Genomic DNA, 13,122 nt, shown 5'->3' with positions numbered 1-13,122 from the left:
TGACTTTAGTGCCAAGTTACAAACCCCTATAAAAATAAAGTTTAAGATGAAAAGGCTGCCAGGCTGTTAATCTCTGCAGTGCTACTTGGAATTACAATTACACAAAGACATCACCTGACCTGCTTCCATAGGTGTATTTTTTCCCTTATTATCAGTTTCCTTTTTCGATCACACAAGACTATATAGCCACGCATATACTCCCAATAAACAAACCAGATTCTAGTCACTTCAACCACTTCAATAATAAAAGGTTACCACTAACAGTTACACTGGATGGAAAAAATGTGCATTACTCAACTCCTCAAGACTCTTTTCTTCTCTAACACATTGCCCATATCAGATTCCCTGTTGTTCCTTGGTAGCTATGGATTGGTAAGGCTCTGTGGGGCTGGACAGAAGCAAGCCTGAGACAACCCCGAGATGGAGACTGGCACTGCCCTGGGAAGCAGGCCAGCTTGCCAGGAATGCTCTAAGAAAAAAGGGATACAGGAGCCACAAAGCTGCTGCAACACCAGTGTTTTGCCTCAGCCCTTCCTCAGACAGGGTTTTTCCATTTGCATCCTCCACTTTCCACGTTCCTACCCCATTACAGTCCTTCCCTTACCCTTCCCTTGTTTGCTCTTGCTCCACTCCAAGTGGGGATACATTCACAGCTCTTGTAGTCCTGTATCAACTGGCTAGTACTTGAGTATATTGGAATACAAAGCAGTGAAGACAGAGCAGCAGGACCTTAAACTGGGTGCTGTCTACATTCAAGTATTGCCGATAAACTTCCCTCTGCTAGTGACGCCTGTGCTGGTTAAACGAAAGCTGGTTCAGGAGGCTGTTACCCACCTCCATCTGTGGTATGACCACAGCAAAAGACATAGCAGCACTCCCCTCTTCTCCCTGCATCACGCTGCCTGCTACGCGATTCTGCAGCTCTTTGCTTGATGAGCTCTTTTACACCAAGTACAATGGCACTGTTGCATTTCAGAGCCACCCACCCTTCCAAAGCCATACACTAGGTTGGCAGATGCAAGGTATCTGGACAACAGGTACTGTGCTAAGCTCAGCAAGCAGCTCTTGAGCACTCCAGGATAGCATCTGCCCTTCATTTTCCCTATAACCCGCCCCCCACTCCCCCAACCAGTACCTCTGCAAGACAGTCAGAAACCAACATAATCCCCAGAATGGGAGCAGCAAATTGTCGTATTTCAATGTTCCTTTCTCTTCTTATAATGATTACCACGTGTGTCAATGTATTTCAACTCCATACTGAGTTAGAAACTTCCTGGATACAGCACAAAAGGACTCCAGCGCACCCTTCCCCTGTGCGATGCTCTTAACCTCTACCCAAATCTTCCTTGCGCAGTTGAGCAGCTGACGCAGTCCACAGCACAATAGCTTGGGGTGGTCCACATGCAACTTTCCATTTGAAATAAAACCAGCTCAAAAGATTTAAAATAAGATTTATTTCTCCACCTTCCCTTCCCCTCACCCTTTATTTTCACTGAGTTGTTAATAGGAACATTCTGACAAACAGCCTGTGGGGCATTTCGGGCTTATGAGCAGCACGGAATTGACTGACAGCACTGGAAACCAAATTCCTATGCACAATAACGGATGCGGCAGCAAGAGCAAGAGTGTAACATGTCTCCCAGCACCGCGCTGCAGCGGGGACGCAGAGGACCCACCAGCACCCATGGCCCACCGAGTCCTGAGCTTTTCAGTCCCGCAGGCATACAGGCACTTCACCCCAGAGTAGGAAGGGGCTGGTAAAGAAACATTTTGTAATAAGTTACTAGCCGGCAGAATTGCCATGCTTCAATTGTGACAGGATGTCACCACCCAGGGCTGTTCTCCAGTGTTCCAGAGTGTGCTGCTTTGTTTCATTTATTATTTAAAACCTGGTGATCATAAAAGCCATTACCAGCAGTGGTCACGGCCAAGCAGGGAGAGCTCTGTGAACTCTGATGTGCCCTGCGCTACACTCGAGAGAGAAAGGTTCCCACAGCTTCTCCTGGCTTAGCACCATCCTACTCACTGGAGCAAGACTTGAACTCTGGAGCCATGCCCAGGGGACGAAGCACTCCCGGGCACTGTACCACCCGCTGCCTCGGGGAGACAGGGCTGCTGCGTGACACCAAGAGGGTGCCCTCTTGCTTATGCTACATAATTATCAACTACCACTTTGTAAATAACGGAACAACTCCAGCGCACAGGAGGAGCTTTTAAAGTGGTAATTCTGTATCTTTTAATCTATAATTAGGATAATTACTTATTTCTTTTAATCACAGCCCACTTAACCACTTCAGTGCAAAGGGCTGGTCTGAAGAGTCTCATTTTCATTCAACATCTAAACTTCCTATTTACCCAAAGTCATTCACTGACTTCATTCAGTGACTGATCTCTGCCTGGGCCATTTGTTCCTGCAGTCAGGACCAGAGAAAAAACAGGTTGGTTGGAGAGGCAGACTTGATAAGAAGCTGTAACTTTCAAAACCTTTCCCTTCCTCTACTCCTGCAGGGTAGCAAATAACCTCAAAACAGCTATAGAGCACATACAGAAATGGTTTGGCCGCCGGCTGTGAGTAGCAAAGGCCTTCATCCAAGCCTAATGGAAAACAGACAGGAAAGGCCATTGTCTGTTCTTTGTTGTGTTGCAAATTGTTCAGTTCCCACCAAAGCACAAATCATTATTTTTGTATTTAGAAGAACCATCCTTAAAAGCATGCCTTCGATCAGCATCGGTTTCAGGTGAACTAAGCGCAGAGAACTAACATCGCTGACTCGCTGTGCAGCTGGCCTTCTCCCTCCCTTGTCCTGAAGACTGGATCCAAGTCATCCCTTGGGACACAGACATGCTAACATGTCTTCTGTCAATTCTGCTTAAACATAGCAAGTCACATTCCTCCCACAGGCTCTCCCTGGACTACACTGCTACCAAAGGTGCTTGCAGAAGAGAAGAATTTAGCCTATTATCTTATTTTTAGATTATTTTGGGGTTACTGTACGGGTTCAGGAGGGCACATAAAAGTATCATCTCAGTTCTTCATAATCACGTTAACATCATTTGTAGACAGGACATGTCAGATCCATCTGGCAGAGAAAAGCATCATGTCAAACGGGCTTCGGTGACCACCTGTCTAATGCATGAATATTGGTCAGGTGAAATGGAAAAGGAGAAGCAGGGCAAACATCACTCAGAACTGTCTAACAGAAACACAGAGTGTGCTGGTGTAGATTGACTGATGTTCTCACCTGATATAAAATTATCTCCCTTTCTGTCCAACTACTGTGACAGACAGAAGCCTGTCCTGCTGTTTCAGTACTAAACTCCCCATCCCTTGTGCAACCCCCCCAGGAGATACGTATGCATTTCTTCCTGACTTGTAACATCAGAGATGGTGAAAGGAATGGGACAGAACACAAACACCATACACCATCACAGCAGACATATAAACTTTTCAGATACTTTGAGTAAACAGAATTCAATTCTGCTCTCAGAGCAAGGTATTCCATGACATCCATGGGATCACGGACAGCCATATTTCAGCTTTCACACCGGGAAAGCTTATGCCTGTACCTAAGCTTCAGGTTTTCCTCCCGTGTCAATCTAATCTCCACTGATGCTCACTTTCCAAAACCTCCTTTCTTTTTGAGCTAACGTGTTGCTGTTTGGCAGGACACAAAAACATGTTTTTAAATATCAAGGAAAATTAATTCTGCAGATTAAAAAAAGTGTTTTCTCTTTAGAAAACAGATGACCATTCTTTACTAAAAATTCAAGGGTGGCTGGGCAGAAGTCCCAGCCTCAGCACACAACCAGTCCTCACTGAGAAGAGCACTGTCCTTGGAACAGGAGACATCTTAAAACCATGAAGTTGAGCGACATTATTTGAGCAGGTTTGGCGAGTATCTCTTAATTAAGAAAGGTATAATGTCGCAGCACAGCAGGGACAAGGCATGGGACAAGTGGCTAGGCAGTTTCTCTTTTGAGAAAGGTTCCCAGCTTTTGCTGTACTGGTGTATGTTCCCTGAAGCAGCGATGGCTGCAGCACCAGCCACTCGCACGCGCAAGAGATGGCATTCAGCTAACTGCACGTACCCTTCTGCCACGACACATACTATTAAGAGTGAGAGTCACTGCTCCAAAGCAGACAGAAGGCATGAAAGACATTATGCAAAGTTGAAAGTCATATATGCATTTACTTTAGATAAAAGTTAAGCTTAAGTAGGGGAAAAAGAAAAACACAACAAAACACAAAACAAAACAAAAAAACCCAGAGGGTGTGTTTTAATTCTCTTTACAGAGAGAATAGCCAGGAGGGCCACAGCCCACAGCGCCCCTGGAACGCACTGCAGTGGGTAAATTGTTTCGTAACAATACACACGCACACATCCCCCCAACTGGCACTTAACGTCAGGGACAATGCTGAAATACAAAATGCTGATGTGGGTGTGGAAAATAGCAGTCAAGGGGTCTATAACTCTTGCCGGATCTTAACAACCTTAAACTTGTATTTCTAGAGAGATGCCCCTTTATCCTCATTAGCGAAGCCAATGAACTCCTGTCCTCATACAACAGCACAGCAGGCCACAAACAAAGGGGATGTCTCCGAGTCAGAGATGATCTTCAGGTCATGTATGTCACCTAGATGCTGAAAAGCTTGCCTGCGAATGATGCTATTTTCTTTCCCGTTTCCTTCAGAAAGTGAGGAAAATCCTATTTTTAGTGAAATAAATACACAGTCTGGAGTGCAAAAGTAAGCAAAGGAAAAATTACAGTCATGTCAAGAGCCACACAGCTGACCTGAATGACCCTAACTGGCACTGCGACCAACAGCCAAACAACGCATGGAATAATCTCTTCTTAAAAAACTTAGTATTTCTGCCTCAGTCTTGTTCGTTCAAAAGGTAAAAGGTCAAGATCTATATGTGCATATATATATATGTACATACATATATACAAACCCTTCTGTCTATAGAGAGAGATATACGCTCGCATGTACCAATAAATAGGGTATTTTTAAAAGTCAAAAATGTTGCTTGGGAAAGATCTGGTGTGCCTTTTCATGAGGCTTCCACAACATCTGCTTCTGAGGAACAATTAAAAACTATTCCTCAAAGCACATAACGACAATTTTCCCCAGACTCACACTGGCATTATCACCGTGCTGCAATCCTAGGTTCCTTCAGCCTGGAAATAAGCAAGCTGGGAGCCCTTCTGAATCCTGTTCCTAACCTCTCTCAACCTGCAACGGGCTCTAGAATACATGATAAGACAAACAGATTGCTCTGTCTATCCATTATGGGAAGTAAGCAAACACACTTTCAAGAATAAAACAGCACACAAACAACAAATCAGTAATACTGGAAAAATCAAAGAGCAGCCAAAGCAGATTCTCAATTTAAGGAAGCCATTAACGCTTTTTCTTACATTCCTGATCTGCTGAAATAGAAATAACTGAGCCCTCCTCCTTTAAACTGAAAAGCCTCATCATTTCACAAAAACTTTGGGACAGCCACAGCCTCAGAACTCACATCACAGAAAGCTGTATTTTGACAGCCACTGACGGCAGGAGCAGAAGTGAAATGTTCTTAATATGCAGACAAAGAAAATACATCTTTTTATTTGTAAGTTCACAACGTATTTATCCCTCCCCTTCGCCTTCCTAACTTCCTCCCACCAAGCTAAGTTGTGTCACCAGGCAAAAAGAAAAAATTCACACCAGTTAAGAGTTTCAGTTGTGAAAGAATTCTGATGCAGTGATAGTCCTTCTGATAAAAATAGAAAACACGACACTGAGAAGTGAAATATCTACCGAGAAACAGAGCTAAAAAATATCTGGAATGCTACAAACCCAAAACTCTGGGCAATGAGTAGGTAACTGGTACAGGTATGACCCCTTGCCAATGATCTGAGTTGCACGGCAAAGTTCTGAAATGCTTCTCTCCATACATACTACAAATGTATACGTATATCATTACTTACAAAGTGTTATTTTTGTTTGTGCATCCATTTGTTCATCAAATTAAGAACCAATGCAAGCCTTTTAAACAATTATTCAAATCCTAAATTTTGACAGTACCTTCTCCCAGCTTCAGCAAGTTCAGCATCTAGAGAAACCAGACTAATGGTTCTCAGATTGAAAGGAGTATCCCTGTGGGACTGGGCTGGACAGCGGGAGAACCCCTCGACTAAGCCATGGCTGTGCAGTTGCCATCAATTAATACGTAACCTTTATTAAAAAGGGGAAATTCTGATTCTTCATTCAGGTAGGCTTAAACACACTTAAACACCATCATGCATGCACGACTGTGTATTAAAATGCCTCATAGCCTCAAAAAGAAGAAGAAAAAAGTAAATAAAAAGAGTGGGGAAAAAAGGCCTCATGTAGTAATATTGAGTTCACTCACGGTGCATATTCTGAACAAAATTATAATACAAACTAATTGGCTTAATTACCACCCCAAATGATTACAGACATCCATGGGGGGAAGAGAAAGGTCACAGAACCGTAAGCTTTTTGTTTCCCAACTACTATACATTTTCCATTAGAACAGTGTTAACATAAGCTCTCCTTCAAATGTATATGTGCATCCCAAGGAGACTGCAAAGAGCGGACATCCTGTTACAAACTCACTCATGCCCGTGCACGGATCCCAAGTGGTAGGCTCTGAGCCAGGAGGAAGCAAAAAGCCTCCAAACTCACACCAGCCAGTTCCCAAATCTGTCTGTATACTTAGTCTCGTGCCGCTGAGTAAACTGTGAAGGTCTAAAAACCTTAAGGGGCTGGGGTGGGATAGCAGAAAAAATTCAAGCAGAAATTTATTCTAGCATCGCCTTGACACAAGACAAAATTACCATGCTGAGCTGAACCAACTGAAAACTTTTTTTAAATTACAAGCATAAATAGTTCAGCTGTCTTTTCGGTGAGTTCAACAGAATGCAAACTGAGAATGTTTACTTGAGATCTGATACAATTCCATTTGTGTAGAGCTTTTACATCTGTTGCTAATGATATCGAATTATTGATTGTTCACTTTCTTATATTTATTTAAACATTAACTATATACTCGGCAACCCCATGCGTTTCTTTTTTCTTTTTTTTTTCCCCGAGAACTTTTTATATTCGCCTGGCTTCAGCTGTAATTACTTTTATCTTCTAGAGTGTATAACTATTTTACCGTTTATTTATTTCTATGAGAAAGGAAAAAAGTTTGACCTAGGAGATCTGTATGTGGCAATTTGTAACAGAATCACATAGCTTATGTTTAGGAAATCATGGTTTTGATTAAGAAGCAACCATTTAGTTCCCACTGTTTTATTAAAACAGACATTAGCAGATAATAGGAAACACATTTAACACTGTAGGCTGCGTTTAGTTTGCGACGTCAATAAAGTTATTTTGAAGCCCCTTCCTATTTTGCATTTACCACAGCTTATGTGATTTTTTTTTTGCTTTTACTTTCTAATAAACAGCTCTAGTTACACAGGGATATGGGTGCTGGACCCAAAGACTCTAAACTATACTTTAACCCAATATACCCAGATGACAATCTGAAAAATGAATTGCTGCATCATTCATCCACCCTCATGGAAAATCTAAGTCCTTTTTTTAAATTATTATTAAAGGAGCATGTAATTACCCAAGCAGGTAACTCAAGTCAATGATTTTTCATACTAACTGAGCTGTCCTGTAGGACTATCTGGCTACAGATAAGAAACAAAACGTCATGAAAACAGAGATGATGAGAAATGGAAACCACTGAAAGAAGCGCAGGAGTCTTCCTGTTTCCAGGGGGTTTAGGTTACTGCCCTGCAATTGCACGGCTGTTTATTCTCCATGCACCACTGTACCTGCCATAGACTCTTTGTTTTCTCTCCCATTGGTACGGTTGATGAATCAACACTACTTGAACTGCTTTATAGCAGCTTGTGTTTACTTCACACATACCTTAACCTTCCTTTTTCTCCCCCTACTAATACATACATATACTTCCAAACAGCAACAACTGGTTGTGTCTCCCTGAATAGCACAGATAGGGAGTTATCTGGCAAACTCTTCAGGTTTGGATCCTTGACCTCTTGATTGAGGTTTCTTTCTGCTTTTACTGCACTTAACAATTTAACTGTGCACTTACTAAGGAAAAAGTAAGAGCTTAAAGAATTCAATGCTCTAAGAATGGAAGAAAGTGGAAGATGGCAGTGTGCTAGAAACACTCAGAAACTGTAGTGGCATCTCTACAGTTAAGGACACTACAAGGGCTTCCAGTGCCTCTGCAACTGGCACCTTTGCCCAGTTCGGAAAAAAAGAAGGGGGGGACGGGACAGGGAGGAAGCCTGCCTCTGTTCTCCTAGAACTGCAAGTAATAGCGAACGGTGGTGACCTTGAAGCTGTTTGATTCCTTTTGATTGTCTTTTACACAAGAGGATATGTTAGAGCACTTCAAACAAAATTCTTTTATTAAGAGACACCATTTAGAGAAAAGAAACACTTTGAGTCACACAACAGCAATTTAGAGAGAGAACAAACTACTGTTTTTTTGGCATGAGGGTAACCATGTACTAAAATGTCCAATCGACATTTTTACTTCAAGCCTAAATCATTTTAGTAGATGAAAAGCAACACCTCCATTTCCTCATCTGCATTGTCACTTCAACTTCTGCCTGAACCATCTTCCTTCCAGACACATATTATTTTACCATAACACATTCTTTTTTTCCCCCATAGCAAAAACCTAATCCCTGCAAAGCCCCGGGCTGAGTGTCTTACAGGTATGCTCCACACAAGCCAGGCATGCAGAGGAAAACTAGATGCCTCAGAACTTCTATTGGTATTTTATGCAATTTTGTTTCATGTGTTCCTAACTCAAGCAGCAGTCTCTTTGTCGTATTACGCAGATTTCTAGTCTGCCTGATGGAAACTAAACAAGCAACCTTCCACAGCTCACGTATGCCAGCCTTTCAAGAGAAAAAGAAGGTACGCACTTTTTGAAAGATGCTAATCTCCATGCAACTATAAATACAACGGCTTCTCAAGAAGGACAGGACATTACCCTATTTCTGCATAATGCTTGTGAATCCTGTTACAATTTTCCTGGCTGCTGAAAGGATCACAGGCAGAAACAACAAAAATAGCCTACGTCTTCTTTCAGACAATGAAACTTCCCCTCAGTGGTATAACTGAGAAAAGAGCTATGAAAAAACCTATCACAGAATACAGCTAATCTCCAAGGCTGACGGACTTTTGGAGAGAGAAGAGCCAGTTGGCATTGTGGGAAAATCTTTTGGCTATCCCCAAACTCCTGCTGGAAGCACACGTGCGTTTTAAAACAAAAAACCTACCAAAACAAGTGGCCCAGTACACACCCAAGCCCTCTTCCCAAAGGGAAGGATGAATAAAAGAACAGACTACGCATGACAGATGCTTGTCACATCACTACACGCACTACTAGAAGTTGATCGGACATTCCAGTGGTGAGAGTGGGATCCATTTAGGTAGAAAAAAAAATAATTTTACTGCCTCAGGCATTCACTGCTAACAAACTAATACAAGGTCATTGTAGAAGAAAAAAAAATAAGCACCTTATTATTTAGCAATGTCTCTTAACAATCACATATTAAATCCTCTATTGGTATCCAGATTCCACATGATAAAACACAGCAGGAATGCCAGTACACTTTGCAGTACTGAAAACAGAGAGCAAGGGTACACATAACTTAGATGTTTTTTAGCTTGCATGAATAAAATGCAACTAAGATAATCTACATAGCAATTTAACTTCTAAATCCTGAGATATGAGAACATTATTTTTTTTCTAAAATGTTTTAGCTTAATTCAAAACACAGTTGGTCTTTCAGCACAGCTAAATGGGATATTTTAAGCATGTTTTAAGTGGCCTGTGTTTTCATGCCAGCCTTGTTTGTGAAGTATCAGATTTATTTTCAAATGTGCTGTGACTGTGCCCTCTTTGTGGGCAAATTCACTAATATTATTACACCTTATTATCACTTTTACTTAAAGCAAATAATCTCAAACTGTCAGCAGAACCTCAAGAACTTAGAAAGTTAAGTTTTTCTTTCTTAGAAAGAAAAAATCAATTTACCTTTAATCTTCTTGTACTTTTTGTACCATCTCCCAAACTCCTGGCACTTCGTTGCTGACACATTGGCATAGTATGTGCTATTTACAATGGATGAAATCATACTCTGGAAGTACAGAAAGAAAGAAAAAAAGTATTTTAAAGTATCTCCCACAATTACAGAACTTTTCCAGGGAAAGTGAATAACATGCAAGTGCACAATGAATCCAGTTGACTTCAAAACCAAACGAAGTGTCTGATGAGTACAAAAATTTAGTTTTATTCTCCATTCTAAATTCCCAGTCATAATACAAATTTAAAAATAATTACTACTATTTTTCATAATAATGCAAAAAAGACACAGAACTTAGGTTGAGACCTGCAGCTCAAGCTGGGGAGGGCAGTTCTACTTTACTTTGTACTTGGTATTACAATATCTAAACCTCAGTTCCGTAACAACAGGCAGTGCCATGCTGGGGAACACATGCTCACTGCGCCCAGGTAAGAACAAGCATAATTTAGGAACCAGATCCTAAAGGTAAGATTAGATGCTGCAGCATGCATAATCCAAATAACGCTTTTCAGATGTGTCTGTTCTGCTTCCAAATGTGCAAGACCACACAGCCAAGAATTGGAGAACATCCGTGCTACTCACTGCAGAACAACAGTTAGGCAAATAAGTTAAATTAAGGTAACTTATAGAAATGTGTGACTAACCCTTGTGTGAAAAATCACCCAGAAAAGAAACTGAGAGTACCATTCTGAGCAATGGGAACTACACAGAGCACAATACAGAACAGCCAAAACCCACAGAAAAGCTCAACAAAACTGAAATATCACCTGCTTAACCCTCCTGCCTTGCGAATTCCCTCTGAGCAACTCTTAGTACATACAAGCGAACTAAAGCAGAGAGGTGCAGAGCTGTTTTGCAGCACCTGATATCCATAAAAATGACACTTAATATCTGGGCTGTTTCTGCCCATAGGGTGGGAAAGAGCCTGGTTACGGGTAGTTCTTCCTTTCTATTTTTTTCCGCCCTCCCTTCATCCATCCTATAGAGGAGGTACCTTTTTTAACAACAACACTTTGCCTTCCTCTCCCCCACTCTGAACTCTTCCAGGGTCAAACCCTTCCCAGCATGTGTACCTTTCCAGCAAGAAAATGCAATCTAACACCACCACTAACACCATGTTAGGCCAATGCGCCTTCTCCAGAAACCGCACTTTCCTTCTGCTCTCTTTCCTCACTTACATTAAAAGCTCCAGAAAGGCCCTGGCACATTGTGTGACCCTTCTCCACAGAGATGAGAGCACGAGGATGATCAAACAAGCTATTTACCTTTGGTCAGTTCAAGCTCTAGCCCATCAGCTCCTGCAGGCTCTTGTGCAAAAAGGCATCTTGGCCACCTCTGGAAAGCTATACAGCTTACACTGGCTGACTCAATTTTAACAATGCTTTAAAAACAAAAACATCTCCCTCTTCCAGTTTTATCCAGCCTACCCAATTCACTGCAGAATCACAGGACTGCAGCTGTTCCTGACTTTTGGCGACTTAAAAAAATGTGAGCAAAACTGAGACACTTCAGATAACTGGGTGGTACAGATTCATTTCAGTCTTCAACAGGTAATTCCACTTTCAGTAAAGAGGATCTTCTGCCTTTTTGCTTTAACTTTTCCACTCGAAGGCTGCTATGGTGCACTGCAGTAGAGTCTAAAGGCTGTATCAAGTAAGACCTTTTTTAAGCAGCAGCTTCAATGTCTAAAAATGAGATTCAATTTTCTAATTAAAATCAATATTTTGAGACATAAACCTAGCATTGTGGCAGCCACCAGCAATTCCCTACCCATAAATCCTCCCTTGCTCTAAGTCATTTTAACAAGCAATAGTATTCTGAAAGCCTGACACAGAGATAGCCTTTGCTAAGGAAAGATTTTGAGCAAATTTGAGCTGAGCTAACTTGGGTGGGTTTAGTGGCACCTTAGTTAAATTTCCAGCCACTAAGAAAGGGTGCAGAAATAGTTCAGCTCTGTCTACATACCAGTTTGGGGTTTCCCTGTCTTTTTTTGCTCCACCAAGTCCTCTAGCTCTACAACAAATTGACACTACTGAAACTGTAGGGCTATTAAATATCAGAGAATACATTAACCCAGTAACCTTTATCTGAGAAAACAAAGCTTAAACTAAATAGTAAAATCAAAGAGTATATCAACCACTGGTGACAAATCCCAGGACAGATTCTCTTCAACCGCATGACAGTAGAGCAGGGGAAAGAACCATAACAACTTTCAAACTACACCTCCTCACTATTAAATGTAAAGGAACCCTAGGGTATTCCTGCTAGGAATCTTGGTAAGTCTGCAGAAAAGAAATATCCATGCGGAACAGAGTGAGGGAAAAAACACTGACTAATTGCAAATTTCTAAATAATGCATATTATTCCTGGGAAAATCCTTAAGAAAGGAACAGATTATATGAAGTAGCGGATACAGTTTGGTAAGCCTGTGGCCATGACAGCCATGTGGAATGAAAACTACTTAGAGCAGGAGCTAAGAAATATCCACACAATGAAAATCCGGTGCAGTAAATACAAGGAGAAAAATATGAGACGTGCTCACATCACAAGAAATTCTACTCCAGCAAAGAGACAAAATGCTGAAATGAGTTATGCAATATACAGGAAAGACAGAGGTCTCTATGCAAAGATGGAAATACTGAAATGATTGGATTTCTTTCTGCCACACACACCCACCCTATCTACCCTCCTTCCTCCCAGCTTGGTTAACTGGGATTTATTTGTTTGAACAAGAGCTGTATGCTAAGGATAGCTAAGCTGTAGCCACACAATACACCTAGCAGAAAAAAAAAACACATAACAATTTTAAATCAAAGTGAGTGATTACATTTCCCATTAGTGGCAATCAGAATCCCCATCTGGGCTGCATGGAGAGCTCGGGCACCGAGAACCAGAGATGGAGCACCGTCACTGGTGGGAGCAAGAGCTCCCTGCGCTGCCCCTCTCCACTTCTGTACTTGAGGCACTGCGAACACATTA

At 41.6% G+C, this 13,122-nt stretch overlaps 1 protein-coding gene across 1 annotated transcript in view; it reads right to left on the bottom strand.

Moving 5' to 3' along the window:
• The window catches only part of SATB2 (SATB homeobox 2), a 136,395-nt gene that overhangs the window by 58,707 nt on the left and 64,566 nt on the right, over window positions 1–13,122 (bottom strand). Inside the window, exon 6 of the mRNA XM_055812866.1 lies at window positions 10,095–10,197. Within this exon, the coding sequence (XP_055668841.1) occupies window positions 10,095–10,197 (103 nt within the window). The remainder of the gene's footprint in view (window positions 1–10,094; window positions 10,198–13,122) is intronic.

This window comes from Falco peregrinus, chromosome 8, assembly GCF_023634155.1.
Source record: "Falco peregrinus isolate bFalPer1 chromosome 8, bFalPer1.pri, whole genome shotgun sequence".
Classification (NCBI taxonomy): domain Eukaryota; kingdom Metazoa; phylum Chordata; class Aves; order Falconiformes; family Falconidae; genus Falco; species Falco peregrinus.
Note: the sequence above shows the minus strand (reverse complement) of the source record. Positions and strands in the feature narration are given on the sequence as shown.